Consider the following 25,474-nt stretch of genomic DNA (forward strand, 5'->3'; position numbering starts at 1 on the left):
TGCGGATCTACCTTTTTGCTGATCATTGCATTAATTCTTATTATTAATTGCTTGCAGCCAATATGTAGATACCAACTATGAATGTTATCATTTCTATGATAAAAGGAAATGAAGAGGTTAATACATTTTATTTAACCAAATATTAAGAAATTATCCTTCAGTCATATTCTAACAGGAATTTGAGAATTAGAAACTTATTTCGTCTCTAGCTCTCTGCTAACAACAATGCATATTTTATATGAGAAAGCATTGTTTAAAAGAAGATGCTCGTTGCCTAATCTACTATATGTAGAAACATGTGCAGATGCCTGAGCCAAATTTGGAGAATGCTGCTGACATTACAAATTTACCATTAACTTGTTATTGGTTTAAATTGTATATGGGTCCAGCCTCCCTTGTTTCCCTTAACTTACAGATCTTTCAGTCAGATTTAGAAGGTGTGCTAATTGATAAGAAATGACTATAACTGTCAAACTTTTCTTTGTTCGGAGAGTGTGCGACAGGGAAGCTGTGATATAGCTTTCACACACTCCCACTAGCGAATAAAAGAATTTTGCCTTTCTTGTTGTTTGACTTGGTGTCTGTGATGAGTAATAACCTTAACTTTAACACCGGAGCACCCAGAGAAAACCCGCGCAGTCACAGGAAGAACAAACCAACTTCATACAGCCAGTTAGGATCACACCCGGGTCTCTGGCGTTGTGAGGCAGAACCTCTAGCGCCGCATCATCGTACAGCCCTCTGGTGAGTTTCTACTGAGACTTTGATCATTTTACTCTGTAACAGCACTGGCATTTTTGCAAACAGAACAATAAAGTCAAGATAATCTGGCTTTTGGTTACAATAAGCCTGCAGGAGTGCCCCCCGTGTCCGCCTGCCGTACCCTCTCCGCTGCCGGACCCTGTGGGCCGGGTACTCCAGTTTCACCTCGTAGGCCTGGTTGCCCAGTGAGACCGCTCGGGCCTTGGAGGCCTGGAGGTCCTGGTGGTCCTGGGAATCCAAGGTCTCCCTGAAAAGATTTAAAAAAATTGTCATTGACTTTGGGATGCAGAGCTGTCGTGTTAGTTTAGTTTAGTTTATTGCCACGTGCATTGAGGTAAAGTGAAAAGCTTTTTGTTGCATGCTAAACAGTCAGTCTTTAATCACATGATTACAATCGAGTCATCCACATTGTACATATAAAGGAATAAATAACATTTAGTGCAAGATAAAGTCCAGTAAAGTCCGATTGAAGATAGTCTGAGCATCTCCGATGAGGTAGATGGGAGATCAGAACCACTCTCTAGTTGTTGATGGGATTGTTCAGTTGCCTGATAACAGCTGGGAAGAAACTATCTTTGAATCTGGAGGTATGCGTTTTCACACTTCTGTACCTCTTGCCTGATGGGAGAGGGGCGAAGAGGGAGCGACTGGAGTGAAACTCATCCTTCATTATGCTGGTGGCCTTGCCTAGGCAGCGTGAAGTGCAGATGGAGCCTGTGGGTAGGTTTCCATCTTTCCCCGCACCTCCAGCTCTCTATCCCCCCCCCCCCCCCCCCCCCCCCTCCACACACACACACACACACACACAATGACAGGGGGTTATGCAGTGGTTTCAGTGTGGGTGAAGCATGGGGGTAATGATACCAGGTGGATGGGCAGGGTGGCAACAGTCAAGAAGAGCAGGACAGTGGCAGCAGCCTGAGCAAGGACTTAGCACCTGGCTGGAAGAAGATATCTGGAAAGAAATGTGGCCTCAAATGATGGTGGGCAGTGGCAACTATTTGTAATTGTTGGACGGGAGGAGGAGGTGAGGTTATGGGTTGAATTTGGTGGCATCAATCTGATGGGAGGCAGCTGACTTCAATGTTTTGTGACAGTGGCAAGAACCTGGGTGAGGTGGCAAAAGGCTGATGTTGGGGGGTTTCAGACTCAAGAAGGATCACGACCCAATAGCTCACCTATCCACGTTGTCCAGAGATGCTGCCTGAGTTACTCTGGTACCTTGTGACTACAATGACCTAATCAGCTGTCCAGTCATGGATCTATGCTGTCCACCACCAGTGGTACTGAAATGGACCATGATGTAAGTAGACAAAAGATTCTAAATTAACAGACACAAATTAACTCGCCTCCGTTATGAGGAAAGATATCAGAAAAAACACACATTAGTTACAATCAACAAACACAATTCTCACCTTACGACCTAGAGGACCAGACAGCCCGGGAGGACCAGTTATTCCAATACCCGGGAGGCCCTAAGATGATAAAAATTGGAGAAAGTTAAAGAAAATGCCATATTTCACCACTCGCTGCTTCAATGTTTTTTACAGTAATTGAGCTAATGTGCCCCAAAGATCGTGTACATAGATCAAGAATATTTTTGGGTCATATGCACCGAAATAGAACAATTAAATTCTTACTTGCAGTAGCACAACAGGATTGTAATTTACTCCATAGATAATATAATTAACAAACATAAAAAGAAGTTCAATAAATAAAAAAAGCCCAATAAAGCATAAAAGCAAAACAAAGCCCTAAGTCCCTAGTGCAATTTCTATTTCTGGAATTTGTGTTCCTTTTAAGCCAATTATAGCAATGGAATGAGTCCTTGTATACTGAACCTGTATCCCTGGCACTAGAGCAAGAATCACATTTCTATAGACCCTCTCCTGACCTCAATACATTACAAAGACCTTTACAACCTTAAAGCTTCCATTCTGCACACAGCTAGATCCCACAATAATAATTGGATATCTGATGTGAAAACAGACTTGCATCTTCCTGGTTATCATCTTTAATGGTAAAACAGCAAAAATGCATACATCATTTACCTTATCACCGTTGAGTCCAGCTGAGCCTTTTAAACCCTGCAATAAAAAAGTTATTAAAATATATTTAAAAGAGATAAGGTTTCAACACTATGTTGAAACAAAGAACTGAAAGTACTGGTTTATACCAAAGATAGACATAAAGTGCTGGAGTAAATATCATTATGCAGGTGGCCTTACCTAGGCAGCGTGAAGTGCAGATGGAGCCTGTGGGTAGGTTGCCATCCTTCCCCGTACCTCCATCAGGGCATTAGATCTGATAGGCAGGCACTTTGGGCTATCCCACACCCACAGTGCCCTAACAGCTCTCTCTCCCCCCCCCCCCCCCCCCCCCCCCCCCCCCCCCCCACAAATGCATATAACACTTTTTTCCTATGACCCATGTGATATATTCCACAGGAACATCAAAGGTTCAAAGGTCAGTTTATTGTCATATGCACCAGTTAAGGTACAGTGAAATTCGATTTACCATACAGCCATACTAAAAAAAAGGCAACAAGACACACAACTACATAAAATTTAACATAAACATCCACCACAGCAGATTCCCCACATTCCTCACTGTGATGGAAGGCAATAAAGTCCAATCTTCTTCCTCATTTAACGTGGATAAGAGTGGAATTTTGAGTATTTAGTATTTACGTATGTGTCTTCAGTATTTAAGTAAATCTTATGAGTCTTGAATAGTTTCAGGTGGTGCAGAATGCAATTGTAAAGGATTCGGGGTTTGAGGGCTATGTGGAACTGGCGTAGGCGAGGAGATGAGGCTGGGGTAGGTTAGTCTGGATCACACCGAATGGCAGGGTGGGCTAGTGGAGCCGAGTGGCCTACTCCATCCAGTTCCTGTTTTCTTGAGTTTATTTTAGTTGATAAACTAGCAGAGGCCCTTTCATAAATGAGTTAACTTTTTTTGCTTAAACACAGACAGCATATAGCAATTTCATGTGAAAAATCTAGATGGAAATCTATTCCCCTGCAGTAAAATGTGGATACAAAGAACTGAAGTCTCCCTTTAACCTTTCCTGTCCATGCACATGTCCATATGTTTTTTTTTAAACACTGTAATTATACATGTCTCTACTTAAGGAAATGCTCTTGCTCTTGAAGATGACTGCTCAACACTTGTCAGATGTTATTTAGAATAGAGACAGAAAGCCCGGCAAATCTATTGACTACTCACATTCTGTCCCGGCTCCCCAGGTTCACCTTGTTCACCCTTGAATGAGAGAAAGCACGTTTGAATCTTCATCATAAACACCAGTGAAAGAACAATGAGGTTTCCCAGTTTAATTAACAGATGCACAATGTGATGTGGCAGCCAGCCCATTGGCAAGGGTAAACGTCTTTGAGGCAATGAAACATCCCAGGGAGTTTGGCAGGGCAGAACTGGACATTCAACGTCCCGGTGAGAAATAAAGCATCAGTTAGAAGTTGGTGGTGGAGCTGCGGGGTCAGAAATGTTAATAGGATGGGAGCAGGTGTAAAATCTTTAGCCTGGCTATCCAGGCTGTGATCTGCTACAACTCACCGGGTTTACAGTCTCTTGACACAAAGACACATGGAGTACCCAAACACTTTGCATCCCACTAGTTTCAAATAGAGATGAAGAAATCACTGGACGCAACAATATATTGTCCAATTAACTACCATCCCATGATTCTGATTTTCATTATATTTAGATCAAGGGTTCCCAACCTGGGGGAAATTTACCCCGGGGTAAATGTCGCCTACCCAGGGGGTAAATTTGTTGATTCTGGATTTGTACATATTTTTTCTCATTGACTGACTGTGTTTGGTTCTGGGATATCTGTTCATCATTAGTTGTTCATAAATAAGTGAAACAACATTGTTATGTGCTATTAAAGTTTCCAGGGGTAAACGGGACGAAAAAGGTTGGGAACCCCTGATTTAGATGAAAAGGATACTAAAATGTTGCACTATGGGTTTATGCATCACAGGTATTTGAGTTTGTACCTTATGTCCTTTTGGGCCCATTGAACCTTGGTCACCTTTCATACCCTGGAGAGAAAATAAATAGAAATGTTTAGTTTTAGTTTAACAATACAGCATGGACATAGGCTGTTTGGCCCACTGAGTCCACAGCGGCTATTGATCACCCATACGCCAGTTCTAAGTTACCCCATTTTTGCATCCTACATACGAGGGGCAATTCATATTACAAATGTGAATGTCTTTGGAATGTGGGAGGAAACTGGAGCACCAGGAGGAAACCTTTGTGGTCAGAGGGAGATTATGCAAACTCCGTACAGACAGCACCCATGGCCAGGATTGAACCTAGGTCTCTGGCGCTGTGAGGCAACAGCACTACCACTGCGCTAATGTGCCACACTGTTCACTAATCTCACTCGCTATCATCAGAAGTCTATTGCATTTTGACCACAATCAGTATGATCTAAGAAACCAGAAGTTTGGAGATGGGACACAGCATGTCTCTGCTAAAGTATATGATACTGTAAACTATGCACCTAAACTTACCTTAGGACTTCAGCACAAAATGGTTTTAGTGTAAAATGAGGGCCAAAGGCCTCAGCTAATTCCATGTTATGAAATTCCATTATCTGACAAAGTAACTTCAATCATTCTTCCTCATGATGTATTTAATAAACATCAGGAAAAGAAGCAAGAGGAGGCAATTCATCCCTTTAAGCATCCTCATGCGTTCAGCAAGATCATAGCTGATCCCTGACCATACTCCCATCCAAAGCTTGTTTGTCCTGACTCACTTGGAGACTGAAGTTGAAAACCTATCAACTTCAACCTTGGGCAGGGAGTTCCAAAGATTTCTCATCACCACCCGAAATGGGGTTTTGAATGGTTCTACTCCTAGACTCTCCAAACTCTCAGCATGTACTCTCCCAAACATGAACATAAAAAATAATTTTAACTCATTGAAAATCAACATGCTTTTTTTTACCACTTGTTTTTTAACAGGCAATTCCTTTAACTCTTATTCTATTTAATCTCTTATCATGGAACTACTCTTTCATAACTGGTACTAGTCCAGTAAAACTTTGGGCAAGGATTTTTTCCTCGAATGAGGAGATCAGGCTCCATGTATAACACTAAATGTGTTCTCTCCAAAGCCCTGTATATGCAGCAAGACATCCTTATGGCTGCACACCAAACCTCTCATTATAGAAGCTGATGTACCATTTATCCTCCTAACTTTTATCCATGCAGGCTGGCTTTTTATATGGTAACCTCAACCCACAGAACATCACCTCCCAACTTAATTAATATATTCATCATATTTCTTCATGGTACCAGTCAACAAGCTGAAGCCCACCTAGTTCTTGGCTACAGGTAGAAAGAATAGAATGCCTTTTATTGTCATTCAAACAGACAAGGTTTGAACAAAATTTAATTCCGGCAGTCATGACATTACACAAAAAAAAAACAAGACACACACTTAACACAATTTACACAAACATCCATCACATTGAATCTCCAACACCTCCTCACTGTGATGGAAGGCAAAAGTCTTATCTCTTTGTTCCCTTTGTTCTTCTCCCGTGGTCCAGCAGTCGAACTGCAGCGTCTGTGGGTTGGGGTTCACATGTTAAAGCCCCCGGTGGGCGATGGTAAGTCCCGCAGCCGTTTAAGCTGCGCGGGGCGATGTTAAGCCCCGCTCTGAGTCTTTTAAACCACGCGATTCCAGCGGGAGAAGTTGTCATTGCGGGAGTTCCGAAAAGCGGTCTCCCACCAGGGACCTGCAAGCTCCCGATGTTCCTGTCCACCGGGCCTGTGGCCGGAGCCTCCGAAGCTCCGGCTGGGTTGCAGCCGCGCGCCACCATAGCTCTCCCGGCTCCGAAGTTGGCCAGCTCCGCGATTGCGAGTCCGCAGGCTCTGTGACTGGAGCCCTAAGGTTGGTTCCGGTTGGAGGCTGCCGCCGGCTCCATGATGTTAGGCCCAATGACATTAGAGACCCAACAGGGGAAAAGTCGTGTCCCATACAGGGAAGAGATTAAACGGGAAGAGAACCAAAACATACATCTAATGGGACAAAAAAAAAAGACAGACTGACTGCAGTTGAACCGCTGCCGTTAGGCGGCACCACACTCAAGACCACTGGAGTGTATAAGGTGTTTTCACAAAGCGAATTGGATAAAACGCGATTTCTATCAGGAACTACACAAACACCTAAGAGTTACTTTGGAAATTGACAAACAGAAAAAAAGCTGTTTTGGAAAAAAAAGTGTAGGGTGTTCGCATGTAACCTCCCTGCAGTAATCAGACATCACTCTCTCTTAAGAACACAGTCTCATTGCAGACAAAAATCACTTCTATTGATACTAGTGCAATAATACCCCATTAAACAATGTAAAATATAGCCTTTAGTATTTTTATTTGCAGTGCAAAATTGAACTTGCAGCTATTAAAATGACTTACTTTTGAAAATCCTGTTGGATAAATAATCTTGTTATTGTGTCGGAAACTCCCTAACCCCTAATTCCTTCTCCTCATTGACGCAATTGGTTTTATAACATGATTTTCTTTGACATGAGATTTCTTAGGAACCCACGTAACTATTGCATTATAGCACAACTACTGGTGTAGAACAGTGCAGTAGCCATAGTCATACAGTGTGGAAACAGGCCCTTTGGCCCAACCAGCCCACACTATCCAACATACCCCACCAACACTAATGCAACCTGCCTGCCTTTTGCCCATATCCATCTAAACCTGTCCTATCCATGTACTTGTTTCTGAAACATTGTGATAGTACCTGGCTCAACTACCTCCTTTGGCAGTTCATCCATATACCCAGCACCCTTTGTGTAAAGACGTTGCCCCTCTGGTTCCTATTAAATCTTTTCCCCATCACTTTAAACCTATGTCCTCGGGTTCTTGACTACCCTACTCAGGGTAAAGGACTATACATTTACCCGATCTATCCCTCTCACAATATTATGCACGTCTATATGATCAGCCCTTATCCATGTACTTATGACAAATGCACCAATTTACCTCGTCACCCTTCATCCCTCTTTGTCCAGAGGTTTCAGGCGCCATATCTCCAGGTGTTCCCTAGACAAAATAGTTCGAGATGAGTTAATATAACATAAAACCATGCACCAAACTTAAATGCAAAGCAGTGTGATTTCATTTTCACATTCTTCCAAGATTTTTCACTGTTTGAGGTGAAATTACTTTTCCCTTTCCGTCACTCCCACATTTGTGTCAATATTCCACCGACCCTCGCCGGCTGCTATCTTTTCCATCCCAGACATGAGGCCACTGTTCAAATTCCATCCTGGGCATTCAATCATGCTACCAGTCAGCAGGATCCCTATGCCTCAACTGGTCATCTTCCAAGCCTCACAGAGAAGCTGAAGGTTACTTGATATATTCTACCCAACTCTGTTGACCATTCGAGGATGTCCCTTCATCTGACCTGAGTGGGCAGAAAAAAGATTTCTGTCTAGCCTCGGGACACCAGCGATCTACCATACCCAGGTCACTCTCTGAGGGGGTCTTACCATACCACAGTTCGAACCAGAACATGGGCTATGTCCCTGATTGATCCTCATAAACACTGTAGTGAGAAGAGTAGATCAGAAATTGGGTATCCTTTGGCAAGTGACACCTCAATGTGTCTTTCCTTCCATATGCGCGGTGGTTAAGTCCAGCTTCATTTTAAGATACTGTTATTTGTTTTTAAATCTCTGAATGGGCTCGCCCCGCCTTACCTCTCTGAGCTGCTCCACTCATACGCTCCTGCCCGGTCCCTCAGGTCAGCTGGTCAGCTGCTCCTGGAGGTACCGAGGTCTAGTCGGAGGCTCAGAGGGGATAGAGCCTTCTCTGTTGCTGCTCCGGCACTCTGGAACACCCTGCCGTTGCACATCAGACAGGCCCCCTCACTGTCCATCTTCAAATCCAGTGTTAAAACGCATTTGTACTCCCTGGCTTTTGACCATGCCTGAGGCTTTGCTTCTGTTTGTGGTGTTTTTGATGTTCCTTTATTTTACATGTCTTTTCCTACTATTTCTTTTGATTGTTATTTTTGGTGTGTGTTAACTTTTTTGTCAATGATTAGTGATGTACAGCACTTTGTTGCAGCTATGTTTGTTTTTAAAGTGCTCTATAAATAAAATTATTATTATTATTATTATTTATTATCATCTACCTCTGGAGTGTGATGAGATTCTCCCTCCCCTTGCTTGAGCAAGTACAACTACAACACCACTGGACAATGCAGTCTGCTTGTTTGGCACCTCATCCACCACCCTAAGTAAACAGCTCGCCATGGCTGCAGTGCATGCCATCTATAATTGCACTGCAGGAACTCACCAAGGCTTCTCTGATATTAGCTTCCAAGTTGCAGTTTCTCCCACCCAGAAGGCCAAGGGCAGCAGATGCACAGAAGCACCACCATCTGCAGGTTTCCCTGCAAGTCACACACCATCCTGACTTGGGAATGTGTTGCCTTTCCTTCAATGTCATTGGGAATAAATCCTGGAACACTCTATCCAGCAGCACTGAGAGGGCAACCTTCACCACATGGAATGCAGCAATTCATGAAGGTGGCTAATCACTGCCACCTTGAGGGCAATTAGCGATTGACAATAAATCCTGTCCTTTCAGTGGCATGGCTTCTGCATTCCCTGTAAGAATGAAAGAATAATCTACCTGTGACGTCGTCTATGGATTAGACTGCATGGCTGAGAAACTAGTGTGCAGGGCTGCTGGGTTCTTTATATTTACGAGGCGATCATTTGCTATGGAATCTATTTGCTGCCTCATACTTTTAAAAAAACGCAGAAACACAGGGAACCGCACAAAGTGCTGGAGTTGGTCAGTGGGTCAGGCAGCATCTCTGGAGAATATGGATAGGTGACATTTCGGACTGGGACCCTTCTTCAGACTGGGTGATGCTTTGGGCTGGCCAAAACATTATCCATCCATGTTCTCCAGTGATGCTGACTTACTCCAGCACTTTGTGTCTTTAAAAAAACACCCTAAATGCTTCACACTTCATCCATTCCAGATAAAGACCAATTTACAGTACAATTGAGATGATAGAAGAAATTTTACATTTAACATTTTAAGGATTATATTGTCCACAGACCATCTAATGGGTCAATGGCAACTCCTCAATCTAAAATTATCTATCTTATAGTGGGATTGAAATCCAAGAAGAAAGAAAACCTAACAGCGGAGTGCTGCACGGGCTGAGAACAGAACCTGGTTTTGGGGAAGGTGGGTCAGTTCACATGGAGCATAAACACAGGTCGAGACCAATTGGCCAACTCATTCTTATGTCATCATTTCTTTCTAAAAATAATCTTTTCCACACCTTAGAATGTTTGTTTACCTTTTCTCCTTTAGGTCCGGGAGCTCCAGGTTTTCCAATTATGGACTGCAAGAGAAAGGAAGCTTTTAATAAATCTATGCTAATGAATTCACCTGTCAAATGTAAGTAAATGGCTATCCCTTACATGGTAATCCCACAGAATGAAATGTAATCACTCTCATCCCAAAATCACTCTCCTTTTGTGGTCATTCCATTCCGCTGGCCATTCAGAAGCTGGCAAAACACATTTGGATAAAACCAGCTCCTTCATCGCCTTTGACTTCTCAGTTAATAAACTAAACGTCTCCCAATTACAATACATAATTTTGTCTTAAATAAACCCAATCTCCGACCTTGATCACCCTGATCAGTAGCTCATTCCAACCCTATTGGAAACTATTGATGGTGGCTGATGCGTTATTTGTATTTCAACCACAGACATTTCAGGCTCTAGGCAACTACTGGGATACAATTATTATGTAACAGCATCGATAGGCCGAAAGGCTATCAACATATTCCATTCCACTGCACATAGCTGAAGATGTCCTACCAGTGAGGGCATCGGTGACATCTCGACCACAACCCTGGTGCATCTCTTGCGATGTCCAAATGTTGAGCACGATTAGTCAGGGAGTCAGCTGCCTTTTAGTTTTTAGTTTTAGAGATACAGCGTGGAAACAGGCCCTTCAGCCTACCAAGTCCATGCCGACCGACGATCACCCATACACTAGTTCTATGTTATCCCACTTTTGCATCCTACGTACTAGGGTCATTTTACGGAAGCCAATTAACCTACAAGCCTGTACGTCTTTGGGATATGGGAGGAAACCGGAGCACTTGGAGAAAAGTCATGCAGTTACAGGGAGAATGTACAAACTCTGCACAGTCAACACCCATAGTCAGGCTTGAACCTGGGTTTCTGGCGCTGTGAGGCAGCAACTCTGCCGCTACGCCACTGTGTCACCTTGTGCTCAATGCAATTATGCACAGGCAATTTGTGCGGTGGGAAGAGTGGTATCAGACATGGATGGGTTAGGGGAGTTGGGTGATAGCAATGAGAAGCAGTGAAGAGGAACTTTTTAACATGGTCCTCCAATGGGGTGCAATGAAATACATCAACCCTTGCCATATTACTGGGATAGACGCCTCTCAGGGTAGGGCAGAGAGGTTAGTGCATGAAATTTATCAGGGCCTCTCCTGGCATCTGGACTCATCGATGCTGAGGTCTGTAGGGCTTGTGGTAGACCTCAAAACCAATTTCAAGCTTCTTTCTTCAACAGTGCAAACATTCTAGCTGCTTGCTAGATAATTACAATTCAAAGCTAACTCACCTCTCCAGGGAGTCCGAATACTCCTGGTTCTCCCTTGGGTCCCATGGGACCCTGGAATCCCTGAATGCCCTGAAAAGAAATTAAGAAAGTATTAACTGCCTCATGTCAGAATGAAGTACATTAGGTTTTAGACTTTAGAGATACAGTTTGGAAACATTAGACAATACAACAGTTGCAGGAGTAGGTCATCCGGCCCTTCGAGTCAGCACCACCATTCAATGTGATCGCCCTCTGAGACAGAGAATTCCACAGACTCACAACTCTGTGAGAAAAAGCATTTCCTCATCTCCATTCTAAATGACTTACCCCTTATTCTTAAACTGTGGCCCCTGGTTCTGGACACTCCCCCAACATCGGTATCATGTTTCCTACCTCTATCGTGTCCAAACACTTATGTTTCAATAAGATATCCTCTCATCCTTCTAAATTCCAGCGTATACAAGCCCAGCTGCTCCATTCTATCAACATATGACAGTCCCGCCATTCCGGGAATGAACCTTGTGAACCTACGCTGCACTCTCTCACGCTCTTTGGTCTCCACAAGTCCGTAACGACCAACGATCACCCCGCACACCAGCATTATTCTACATTCTACAGACAATTTACAATTTACAAAAGCCAATTGACCTACAAACCTCTACGTTTTTGGTGTGTGGGAGAAAGCTGGAGCATCTGGAGAAAACCAATGCAGTCACAGGGAGAATGGACAAACTCTGTATAGACAGCACCCATAGTCAGGATTGAACCTGGGTATCTGGCACTATAACGCAGCAACTCAACGCTGTGCCACCGTGTCACGTTTTGATCACAGTTGATCATTGAAGTGAAACTTACTATGAGGTCCTCAAACTGGTATATTCAAGTGAGCAATGGGATGAGGCAAAATAAATTTTACTGCATTGAAATTAAAGGATTAAGGCTTCCCTGTGGATGGGAGAGATATGATTGAAGTTAGAAGAACATGGAGGTTCTACCATTAACTGGGGCATTCCAATCTTCCAGAACTGCCACTAAATCATCAGGAATTAATGATTAATGTAGTAATATGAACCAAAATTCCATAAGCAAGCAAGGAAATCATAAGGGTCACAGTTACTCACAGAGCCATACAGCACAAAAGACAGATTCACACTAATCTTTTGCCGATTTATACTAATCCCATTTGCTTGCATTAGGTCCTTTTGTGTCTTACATGTTCAAATGGTTATCTAAATGACTTTTAAGGGAATATGATTGTATTGTATTCCACCAGTTCCTCTGGCAGTGAGTTTATAATATCTAATGGATCTGATAGGGTAGATATAGATAAATTATAGCCTCTAATCGCAAAAGTGGAGCAAGGCCATTCTGCAGTGAAATGAAGCACTTCGTCACACTAAGGGGTGGTGGAAATCTGAGATTTTCTCCGTCTTGAGTTTGGTGTTCAATAGAATATTTTAAAGCTGAAAATAATAGAATCATATCCAGTTACACCTATTAGAGGATACGGCACAAAGGTAGACAATTGGTATCATGATATGCCAAAGTGGAGATGGTTGAAAGTTTCAAGTTTCTTGGCGTTACTATTGCCCACAACCTTTTGTGGAACGATTATATTGGTGCGACAGCCAAGAAGGCACACCAATGTTTCTACTTCCTTACGTAATTTGTCATGTTTCCAATGAGTCTTACAAAATTCTACAGCACCAGAGAAAGCACACTGTCGGGTTGCATCACAGCGTGGTTTGGAAATAGCTCTGCCCAAGACCGCAAGAAATGTAGAGAATTATAGATGTAGCCCATTCCATCACAGACTCCCCACCATTGATTCCATCTACCATTCACACTGCCTTGGAAAAGCAGCCAACATAATCAAAGACTTGTGTCCCACCCCGGTCATTCCATCTTCTCCCTATTCCCACCAGGCAAAAGGTATAGAAAGTTGAAAGAGCACACCACCAGACTCAGGGACTGCTTCTTTCCCTCTGTTATTAGGTTTCTGAACGGTCCTTCCATAAGCTAGGGCACTGTTCAATTCACCTCTATCCCATTATGCACATTGAAATGTTGTGCTACAATGTTGGGAACTATATTCTGGACTCCCTTCGCCTTTGCTATTGTACTCGAGTTTGACGATTGAATTTATGTACAGTAATATTTGATCTGTTTGGATAGCATACAAAACAAACAGGTGACCTTGGTACAGGTGACAATATTAAACCTAAATCTATTGTTGTACTATGATCTATTGGCAGGTGGACTGGACTTAAGAAACGCCACTTTTCCTTGTTGGCAAGATGCAGATAAAATTGAATTACCATCGTCCCATGAACTCCTTTCTCTCCATCTTTTCCTGGAACTCCATCCCTCCCTGGTATTCCAGGCTTCCCTGGTTCTCCCTGTAAGCGGATTCAATGAAAAACACAGTATTCACAGTTACTCCACTTAAGGCTTGTTTGATTAAAATTATTATTTAATCATCTATTAAAGTGTTTATTATCTATTTGCTGTTCGTAATATTGTGGAAGCTTCAGTCTGACAAAGGTTAAGATGGCTGTATAGCACAAGGACCTTTGGCCATCCTTTGACATGCAGCACAAGGCTCTTGATAAGCATCCTTGGATATACAGCTAGCTGTTACCTGGAGCATTGGTTTTTGATAGTCATCCTTACTAAAATTAAATACAAATAAGGATTGAATAGCATTTAGTTTAATAGATATCAGTGTTTTCGAGAATGTATTGTGGTGAATTGATGATAAGAAATTAGAGAATACGGTCGATTTCAAGGGTCAACATCTGTATAAAAGCTGACAGTTCCGAGTAGAATTTCACAGTATTACGGTAACTGGGACTGCGCTGCTTTCCTTATGCACAAGTATATCAGTGTGTCTGGAAAATAATGGACGTTGTCAGAGGCCATTAGATTGGCGACAACATTATGATTTGCTGTTTAAGAGGCAAACCATCACTTTAAGGTCCAATGGAAAACCTTCAATTAAAAGGCCAATACAAACAAATACAGCAATGGACACAGGCCCTTCAGACCACTGAGTCCATGCTGACCCTCGATCACCTGTACACTAGTTCTATGTTATCCCAGATTTCCATCCTACGCACTAGGGGCATTTTGCAGAAGCCAATTAACCTACAAACCCGCACATCTTTGGGATAGACAATAAACAATAGGTGCAGGAGTAGGCCATTCGGCCCTTCGAGCCAGCATGTGTGAGGAAACCGGAGCATCTGGAGAAAACACACAGGGTCACAGGGAGAACGTACAAACTCCACACATGGGGGTTCCCCTATCGTCAGGATCGAACCCAGGTCTGTGCGCCGAGTCAGCAGCTTTACCACTGCATCACAATGCCACCCATATGTGTGAGCTTGAAAGGTTGATAACATATACAGTATGTTATTCAACAACAATGTATGGATAATGGTGGCACTGACTGGTGACAGGATACATCCGCCGTGGGATTTTTGAGGGTTAAGATCAAAGAAATTGGTTGGGAATCCACAGCTTTGCAGAGAGCAGTATTGTAGGAACTGAGAACTTTGAATCTCTCCCTAGCTCGATACAGAAACCAACTGGAAGAGTCATGCTGATCCTTCAGGAGGACTTGGGCAGGCAAAATACAACCATAAGCTAATCACTTCCAGAATTCAATCTATGACCTTATACAGCAAGCCTCCAGCTTCCAAAGGGAAATAAATGAGAGGAGCTCTTGGATATACTGGTACATCCAAAGGAGGGAATTGGATTATGGTTAACAGAACACAGGAACAACAGAAGATGGTGGTCTAAGGAAATTAAAGGCAAACATTGCTGTACATGTAGTACTTCCCTGGAACATTGAGTTTGCAGGTCAAAACGGTTCCTAATTGTGACAGTTTAGAAGTGTCCCACGGCAGTGATGTTGCAAGCAAGCACGCACACAAAATAAATGTTTCAAACTTACCACTTGGCCTGCCAGGCCTGGGGCTCCTTGAGAACCCTGTAAAGAAACACTAATCAATGAAGCTGCCCAGGCTGAACTGGATACCAAGCCCATAAACAACAGGGAGCCTCGGGTCAATTGCCATTTTAGTTCTACTTCCCAATCCCACTTTGATGTCTCGTTTGATTAGGCAATTTAAACTCTTCCAGTCTCAAAACTGGAATTAATTTCAGACCATAATCTTAGTTTCCATTTTCACTGACCATAGGCTTCTGTGAGCATTGTTAACTCATTTACACATCTTGTTAGCCCATCTTTTCTTTCTCCACATGCCCCATCAACACCCCCACTGAATAAAACACTCCGCATAGTTGAGAAAGGTGATATATACCATAGCTCCGGGAGCACCAGAGTTTCCAGGAAGTCCCATGTTACCAGGAGGACCAGGCGGCCCCTAGATGTAGAGAATAAATTCATCAAGCACAGGTCACATAACCAAAGCAGAAGAATAATTTCCAACTTATTCTGTTCAACTGGCTGGCTTAACTCAGGCAGTTCAGAGAGCTGGTAAGTTATTCTATTTGGGTTTATTTGGAGTCACCCATCGGGCAACAAGAGGATTGAATCAGATATGTTTACGCCATGATTGACACTACTTCTTACTCATTAATTTATTTAACTGAACTTATATTTGTCAGCTGGTGTGGTGCGACTTAAACTTTAGGATCATTTGTCCAGGCCTGTGTTGACTAATGTAGGATCAGTACCTTAAAAGGACACAAAGTGCTGGAGTCACTCACAGGTCGGGCAGCATCTCTGGAGAACATGAATAGGTGATGTTTTGGGTTAGGACACTTCTTCAGACTGATGATGGAAGACTGAGCATTCAGAGGGGGTGAGATTGGAATGGGTAAGGAGAGTGCAGAAATCAAGATGGTTGATGTGCTGGCAGTTGGGAATAAAAAGGTCCGAAGTGGGCGGAAGACCAGCAGGGGGAGACCATGAGTAGGAGGAATGTTGGAAAGGAAGGGGTCGTCACTGAGATACAGTACTTTGATACAGTGCATTGTTTTGGTTTGTAAACCAGTACCTGCAGTTTCTTGTTTCTACGAGGATCAGTGCGTTGTTGGATGGAGTTTGGGCCTTCATCCTGGAGTTCAAGAGGGTTGACTACAATCGGAGACAACAGTGGAATGGGGAATGGGGGCTTCATGGATTAGAGGGTCTCAGGAGGCAAGAAGGGAGAGTGCTTCAAGGACATTTAAGAGGCAGATATTTGAACCCAGCACAATCCTCACAGTTTGGTGTTTTCTGTTCTTACTTACCTGAATACTCAAACCCTGGTCACCTTGGATACCCTGTGACAGAAAAACCCCAGAATATATTAAAACTGTAATGGAACACCAAGATTTTATTAAATAATCACGGTAGAATCAACAACCTAGGAGAAGTCAAGACCCTTCTAGATTCTCCGAGGAGAAGTGCTAAAGTAACTCAGCGGGTCAGGCAGCATTTTGGGTGAACATGGATAGGGATTCAGGGTTGGGACCCTTCTTCAGACTCAGGCAATGAATTGGCAACGACTGCTAGGGTAAGTACTTTTCCAATTCTGTAGTGTTTTTTGGTGAAGGGCAGTTGGTAATTCGCACTACTCCACCCTTGCCTAGCAGAGGCTCAATGTTACATGGAGAGAGCATTCTCTCTTCAATAGTTTGTAAGTGTTTTGGGGCTACTAATTCTGGAAGGTCATTGAGCCAGAATCAAAAGTGAGTTGACATTGCATCATGGGATGCCTTTCTGGTTACCTTCTGGTAAGGGTCTCCCTCTCTCTCAACCTCCACACCATTCCCTCCCTCAGCCTTTCAACCCCCAATAGAACTGATTCAATGCTTCAATTTTCCTGCCAATTTTCCAGATCCTACCCTAACCACTCACCCTCAACCCTTCTCAGGACGCCCGAGAGAGAAATACAGCACGCAAAAAGACCCAAAGTGTGAGAGTAACTCAATGGGTCAGTCAGCTTCTCTGCACTACATGGATAGGTGACATTTCAGGCCAGGACTCTTCTTCAGTCTGTAGAAGGGTCCAGGCGCAAAATGCCACATGTCCATGTTTTCCAAAGATGCTGCCTGACTTGCTTAGTCCAGCACTTTGAATCTTCTTTTGTAAACCAGTGTCTGCAGTTCTTTGTTTCTACATAAAAAGACCCTTTCGCCAACCCAATGCATGTCAACCATCAAGCACCTACTCACATTAATCCCATTTCTTTTTTCTCCTTGTAGTTTGTTCAACTCCCACTATCACCCCCCACCCCCACCTCCAATTCTGCCACTCACCTACACACTAGGCAATTTTCAGTGGTCAATTAATCTATTGACCCGCATTTCTTTGAGATATGGGAGGAAACTGGAATACTGGGGAAACCTGTACACTCGCAGGAGAATGGGGAATCCCTATGCCACAGACATTACAGGATGTACTGTCTACAGGATTTAATCATTCTCCCACATGTTCCAGGCGTGGGTTACACCACAGTACGAATCTACTCAGAACACTGCGTCAGAACTAGCTCCTAAGTGGATAGCTCAAGCCTAGCCCCACAAGATGCCTGAGCTTCCCTTAGTTTCTGAGTTATTTGCTCTTCTCTTTAAGGATGCAATGGTCCCTGGATTTAGCACACTCCCCTGTAGTAAAGCATTTTGCACCTTAACAAACCTATCCTGCCTCCTCTGGTACAAGTTGAATGCTGCTTGAGAGAAAATCCAGCAAGACTTACCTTCACTCCGGGCACACCCGCTGGGCCTTGTGGTCCTGTTGTGCCCTTGGGGAGAGGAGAGAGAAGATTAACAAATGTAGTGGTCAATTTATTAGTGGCCCAATTTTATTTTCAAGTTCCTGTCCCCACATTACTTTGTTGTAGGGGAAAGAATAGTGAAGGGCCTGTCCCACTTACGTGATTTTTTTCGGCGACTGGCCGGCACCCATCATAGTCGCAGCAGTTTGCTGAAATTTTTCAACATGTTGAAAATCCAGCAGCGACCAGAAAAAGGTACGACTCTTTGGGTGACTACTCACGACCATACAGGCGACATGGGATGATGCCTGTATGTTCGTGAGTTGGCACCCAATGAGTCGTACCTTTTTTTGGTTGCCGCGGGATTTTCAGCATGTTGAACATTTTTGTCAACCTACTGCGACTATGACGGATGCCGGCAAGTCGCTGAAAAAAATCGCATAAGTGGGGCAGGCCATTTAGTGCTAATAACTAGAAAGTAGGGATGTAGATCGTGCTATTGTGGAGACAGGGAACTGCAGACAAAGCCTAAAAGTAGAGTTGTGGAATGCAGCAGTGATGACACTCAAGTTTCAGGAACTTCATTGATTATGTTATAGCATGCACCCATCAATGTTACAGAAAATTGGATCTACTGTCAACTAAGGTAGACTTGTGGATAATAATATTATTTGGTAATCAAGAACTAGTTTGTTATCTGGTGTACTAGTTCAATGATAACATATGATAAGCGTTTGATGGCATTGGGCCTGTACTCTTTGGAGTTTAGAAAAATGAGGGGGGACCTCATTGAAATGTACAGAATAGTGAAAGGCTTGCCACAGAAGGCTGTGGAGGCTAAGTCAGTGGATATATTTAAGGCAAAGGTAGATAAATTCTTGATTAGTACAGGTGTCAGAGGTTATGGGGAGGAGGCAGGTGAATGGGGTTAGGAGGGAGATAGATCAGCCATGTTTGAATGGCGGAGTAGACGATGGACCTAATGGACTAATTCTGTTCCTATCACATGATCTTATGATAATGGTCCAAGAAGGTGAGAGATGATCTTTCTTCCTCCACTTGTTCTGTTTCTTTTCCCTTATTCACTCGCCACTCTCAGGAAATTCTGGGACTATATGAACATTGGGTTGTAGGCAGAGGGAATAAGATTCCAGTTATGATGGTCTGACCATTTTAGCCTCGGGAATGGACGATGGACTTTCTTTGCTTTCCAGTTTCACATATTCATTGCAGCAAATTCCTGCCCCAGTCCCTTATTGACTGCAGCCACTGACCTCCGAGTTAACCATTTGCAAGTAGTACAGGTAAAAGCCATCACCTTTGGCGATCTGCAGAGCATGGACAAGAAGTATGTTCCTATCAACTTCCCAGGAATAATTGAAAAGAAAGGGCGTTGTATGAAATGCCCAAACACAGGATACTTATATACCGAAGGCAACCTGGTTATGGAGGGTAACAAGAACTATGAAGCTGATTGTTTAAGATGTGAACCTACCTGTTGGCCTGGTGGTCCAGAGTCTCCTTGGTTTCCCTGATTTACAAATACAAGTTAGTCGACCTCGCCAAATGGATTGTTTCATCATAAAATCAGCATATACTAAAATAAACAGGAACTGTCACTGCAATAGATGCACTTAGATGGGTTAATGAAGTTCATAGCCTCTTCTAAATTTCATAAATTTCCTTCCGAGCTGGTTTTAGGTTCAGATCATGAAGTTTTAGGGTTAGACTGAAGAAGTTCTCCTTGGAACAAGGAAGGTTGAATGGACATTTGACAGAAATGATCAGTTTAGAGAGGGTAAATAGAAGGGAAACTGGTCACATTTCTGGATGGTTCAAGGGTTTAACCAGTGGCAAAGGTTTAAAGTGGAGGACAAAGCTTATAATGGGGGTGAGGGTTTTTAAAAATTTACATATAGTGTATGGATATGGTCTGCACACTGCTTGCAGGGTTGGTGAGTCCAGAATTGGACCTCAAAAGGGAAATTAATTGGGCAGTGGTCATTTCTGCAAAGGTGAGGCATTCAACTGATTCACAGATATTCTCCTATGGTTGGAAAACCTTCACAAACAACTCGTGATGAAATCAGAATTGTTATCCAGTTCACTTTGTTGGAAAAGTTAATTCCTTGTTACATCTGGAAATTGATTTATTTCAGGGCCACGCCTGATGGGAAACGTCCTCAATGGGCGAGCCAAATGCAACAGGTTATCGGAGCACGAGTTACAGGGGACAGTGTTAACCAAGATCATTCTATGCCCCACTGCAGGTTCCAGCTGCAGGGGCTATGTTTAATGATAAGTTGAGACTCTAACTAAAGCTGTCTTTTACAGACTACGGGAGGAACATTGTCAGAATGTTGTCTAGTTTTGTCAAGCAAGGGTATTTGGATTAAGAAGTGGAGTTGGTGGTATCATATAACCAAATAACCCAATAGGCTAGAGAAGCTGAAACAAAAAAAGATGGGAAAACACAACAGTATCTGCAAAGGCAAAAGGTATATATCACCATTTTGTGTCAAAACCCTGCATCAGGACCGAGAGGGAAGAGGAAAGATTGCCAGTAAATAGCAGTACGAGGGAGGGGTTGGACAGGGGCTGGTGGGTGATAAATGGGACCTGATGAGGAGGATGGAATGATGGGCAGATGGAGCCAAGTAAGGAGGAGAAGATGGGAGAGGATGGGAAGGTTGAACAAAGGGAGACCTCACCTGGTTCCACCTGCCCATCAATCCCACCTCCACCCCTCATCTTCCAGCCTCTACCTAATCCTTCACTTATATTGTTATTTTCCGGTATTTTTTTCTATTTCCCTCTCAGTCCTGATGCAGCGCCTTGACCCAAAATATTGACATCGACATTTGCCTCCACAAATGCTGCTGAACCCACTGAGTTCTCCAAGCATTTGGGCATTTGCATTCTAGATCTTCAACCTATTTTGTCTTCAGATTGGAGGAGATAAATGCCCTTGTGATCTTCTGTTCCCAATAGCACTCAAGATTATGCAGAACAATGGTTTAAAGGTGGGGGGGGGGGGGGGGGGGGGGGGGGGGGGGGGGGGGGGGGGGGGGGGGGGGGGGGGGGGGGGGGTAGGGTAGTAATGGTAGTCCTTCATTTAACTGGGTAAATACATTTATACTTTTAGGAGCACATCTGCTTGCTTATTCCATAAATATACATATATTCCATAAGTGCATCATTATAGTTGCAATTGAGCATTTTATCAAAGGCCTTCAACCAACATTGCAATCAAAATTCTCTCAAATATTTCTCGGTACCTCTTGGAGTGTCTCTTGGAATGGGTGTTGGACTCAGAAAAATATACTTGGCACAATCTCTTTGCGTTGGCCTCCATACATGGAACCCAACTGGAGTGAGGCAAACCAGTGCATTACATGCAAATAGTTCCACTTCACAATGACATCGTACCCCTTGTCATCTACATGACCTACCCAGTTCCATATTTCTCCCTCCCTTCACTGTGGATGCTACGTAGACATGGGATCAGCTTGCCAGTATCTACCCCATGGGCATCAAGGAGCTTTGGCAGAGCAATTAATTGATTGAGGGAACAGATATTATCGCTTATCCTGACCAAATTCCTAAACCCTAATGCAAGTGCCCAGGTAACTGTAAATAGGAAATACAATGGATTTTGTCAGAAACAGAAATATGGTTTTGATTACTGTTTCTCACTTTTGTCAAATCTTGGGTTTATAAGCCTCCCTCCGTTATCCTGACGGTGATCTGAGTGCATTAAGACCCTGGATTGCATTGGTGATTATTATAGTTATTGAGTCATACAGCACTTAACTTAACCATGCCGATCATCTCTGCTGGTCCCCTCTAAATCTTTCCTATTCATGTACCAGTCCAAATGTCCTTTATGCAACCAAAAATCCATTTGCTTAGTGTTAGTTTAGAGATACTGCGTGGAAACAGTACCTTTGGCTCACCCAGTCCGTGCCGACCAACATGCACACCAGTTCTATCCTGCACACTAAGGACGATTTTTACAGGAGCCAATTATTCTATAAACCTGCATGTCTTTGGAGTGTGGGAGGAAACCCATGCGGTCACAGGGAGAACGTTCCAGCTCTGTACAGACAGCACCTATAGGGCCCCGTTTCATTCCACCTTCCCAGTGTGCAACACCCTTTCCAAAGACAGCCCAGAGCATGGTCAACGTTGAAATTCGCTGACAGTCTTGTTGTGGAGAAGCCAGTGTAAAGAAGCATTATTGTGACATGCAAAATACACGCAGTCGTGAGAAGCAATGTGAGCACACCTACCGGGCGGCCAAGTACTCCAGGGAAGCCTGGCAGTCCCTGTAAACATTTGAGTCATGCCAAAAAGTTAAGAGAGCAAGAAGTTATCTGAGCAAAGCAGGTTCATTGTCTGCAATCTACACTCCAGAATTACAAGGCTTTAAATAAAAGGGTGGGCAGCAGAGATCAGACTGTGATAGCCTCTCACAAGACAGAGACTGAGACAGACATGGACGGACAGGACTGGAACCACGCCACGATGTCACACTCAGTGCTTGCTCTTTGACAGCTCCTGGCTGCTAACTTTAGGCTTCTTGATCGATTGATGAATTGATTGATTGAAAAATACAGCATGGAAACAGGCCCTTCGTCCCACTGAATCCACACTGACCATCGATCACCCGTTCATACAAGTTGTACGGTGTATCACTTTTGCATCCACTCTCTGCACACCAGGTGCAATTAACCTACAAATGCACATGTCTTTGGGATGTGGGAGGAAACCGGAGCACCTGGAGGAAACCTAAGCGGTCACAGGGAGAATGTGCAAACTCCACACACAAACAGCACCCGAGGTCAGGATCCAACCCTGGTCTCTGGCATTGAGACTGTAGTTCTATCAGCTGTGCCTTTATGCCACCCCTGGTTATCTTTCTTCAAAAGGGTGACCCAACCAATTATTTGTTCATAACTTGTGAAACGTCAGTGGGACTGTCTTTAATCGGACATTACTGCACTTTATCTTGCACTAAACATTATTCCTTTTATCCTGCATCTGTATATTGTGGACAGCTTGATTGTAATCATGTGTAGTCTTTCAGCTGGCTGGATAGCAGACCACAAAAGTGCTTTTCAGTGTACCTCGGTGACAATAAGCTAAAAATTAAATTAGACTTCAATTGCACATTGAGCCAAGAACAGTGTGATCTTGGTGAGCTTGCTGTAGTTCCAGCCTGCAGCCAAAGATCCCACTCAAAATGAAACCTCTTGTACCAGGGCCAGGAGCTGCATAGACGAACAAGCCCTGGAATTGGTTGTGACATTGACACGGCCACTCTAGTGGAAGCAGCTTTGCTACTTTATGGTTCCAGTCTGACAGTGAGTCATTAGTGTTAGTGCACAACAAGACAGACATAACAGCCTAACAGTGGCAGTGAAAGTCGATGGCCAGGCAGTGCCCTATAGTCCAATCCAGCACCAGGGCAACTCACTCGATGCTTCAAGACTTAATTTGGTTACTTACGGGAAGGCCAGATTGCCCTCTGTACCCTGGTCGACCCTGAATTTAAGAAAATAAATGACACATGACAACATAACAGATAACATCAAAACCTTATCACCCGAAACAATACTCGCTGAGACACCCAGATGTGGTTACAGAACAAGAGACAAACAACAAATTATTTTTTTAATGATTGGGTTAGACTTCACTGCATTTGATTTCATTTGCTCCTTTTAACACACAAATGCCAAGGGGCAAGTTTTCTTCTTATACACGTGATAACGTGTAGATTTGTGGAAATCTTTCAGTGCCGAATCAATTAATTTGACTAATGGATTCCCAAAGCTTAAGTGACACAGTAGAACGTGATCATCAAACAATCATAAATAATGCCAGAATTATTCTTCATTATTTAACATCGTGGATGATAATGGCTCTTTATCCCCTTGGCATGTTAATATTAATGAATGACCGACCTGAATTGTGTTGTGGAGATAACGGACAGGACAAGGTTTGACGTGCGAGTGATATGTAACAAGGGACACACGTTTATCAAACAAATACCGACAACACTGAACATAAATCCAGGCTGGTTCTGTTTGGCTGAAAGAAGAAGTAGAGATTTAAAGGTTGTCTCTGTCAAGCCACTTTACTATGACAACAAAAATCTGGAGTAACTCAGCGGGACAGACAGCATCTCTGGAGAGAAGGAAGGGGTGACATTTCGGGTCGAGACCGTTCTTCAGATTGGTTAGGGATAAGGGAAACAAGAGATATAGACGGTGATGTGGAGAGTTAAAGAACAATGAGTGAAAGAAATGCAAAAAAGTTACGATGATAAAGGAAACAGCGGATACAGTAGATGAGGTTGGAGGAGGTGTAAGTGAACCTCTGCCTAACCTGAAAGGACTGTCGGGTATCGTAGACAGAATCGAGGGAGGAGGTATAGCGACAGGCGATGCATCTTCTGCGGTTGCAGGGGAAGGTACCTGGAGAGGGGGTGGGAAGGGTGGGGATGAGTTAACCAGGGAGTTGTGGAGGGAACGGTCTCTGCGGAAGGCAGAAAGGGGTGGAGATGGGAAAATGTGGCCAGTGGTGGGATCACTAGTACTGACAGTCCTTTCATGTTAGGTAGAGGTTCACTTGCACCTCCTCCAACCTCATCTACTGTATCTGTTGTTCAAAATGTGGACTCTTATACATCAGCGAGACCAATTTTCATCCCTACAAACAGCTTACATTGGCCGGTTTCCTTTATCATCACTACTGTTTTGCATATCTTTCATTCATTGTTCTTTATCTCTCCACATCACCGTCTACAGTATATCTCTCGTTTCCCTTATCCCTAGAAAAGGTCGAAGAAAGGTTGGCCCAAAATGTCACCATTCCTTCTCAACTATGCTGCCTGTCCAGCTGAGATACTCCAGCTTCTTGTGTCTATCTTCGGTTTAAACCAACATCTGCAGTTCTTACACATTATTATAGAAACAACTTTATATCATCAAACAGTCCAGTATAGACGGTGTACAACTGTAATTATCTGAGGAAGGGTTTACATGGAAATAACAGTATAGAAAATAATTCACAGTTAAACACATAAACTTTGTTGAATGCATTAATAGCGACCCTGTGGACAGAACAGGATAATCTCATTCAATGCCCATGGGTGGCCAAGTATAATGTTTAAAAGACAACTTTGGAGTTTCATTGTTTTGATGTCGTTATATATGACATTTAAACAGCCTTGACTCGTATCATATGACACAGGAACAGGATTGGGAAATTCGAGTCTGGACCGCCATTCAATCATGGCTG

General features: G+C 43.4%; 1 protein-coding gene across 1 annotated transcript in view; it reads right to left on the reverse strand.

The window, feature by feature from the left end:
* LOC129704921 (collagen alpha-1(VII) chain-like) overlaps window positions 1-25,474 on the reverse strand; it is a 128,948-nt gene that overhangs the window by 37,591 nt on the left and 65,883 nt on the right. The window contains exons 41-55 of the mRNA XM_055648330.1: window positions 22,462-22,497; window positions 19,665-19,700; window positions 18,152-18,196; window positions 16,701-16,733; window positions 15,767-15,829; window positions 15,397-15,432; window positions 13,754-13,834; window positions 11,457-11,525; window positions 10,147-10,191; window positions 7,800-7,859; window positions 4,785-4,829; window positions 3,991-4,026; window positions 2,814-2,849; window positions 2,178-2,237; window positions 884-1,009 (exon numbers count right to left, since the gene is read on the reverse strand). Of these exons, the coding sequence (XP_055504305.1) occupies window positions 884-1,009; window positions 2,178-2,237; window positions 2,814-2,849; window positions 3,991-4,026; window positions 4,785-4,829; window positions 7,800-7,859; window positions 10,147-10,191; window positions 11,457-11,525; window positions 13,754-13,834; window positions 15,397-15,432; window positions 15,767-15,829; window positions 16,701-16,733; window positions 18,152-18,196; window positions 19,665-19,700; window positions 22,462-22,497 (807 nt within the window). The remainder of the gene's footprint in view (window positions 1-883; window positions 1,010-2,177; window positions 2,238-2,813; window positions 2,850-3,990; window positions 4,027-4,784; window positions 4,830-7,799; window positions 7,860-10,146; window positions 10,192-11,456; window positions 11,526-13,753; window positions 13,835-15,396; window positions 15,433-15,766; window positions 15,830-16,700; window positions 16,734-18,151; window positions 18,197-19,664; window positions 19,701-22,461; window positions 22,498-25,474) is intronic.

This window comes from Leucoraja erinacea, chromosome 16, assembly GCF_028641065.1.
Source record: "Leucoraja erinacea ecotype New England chromosome 16, Leri_hhj_1, whole genome shotgun sequence".
NCBI classification, from domain to species: domain Eukaryota; kingdom Metazoa; phylum Chordata; class Chondrichthyes; order Rajiformes; family Rajidae; genus Leucoraja; species Leucoraja erinaceus.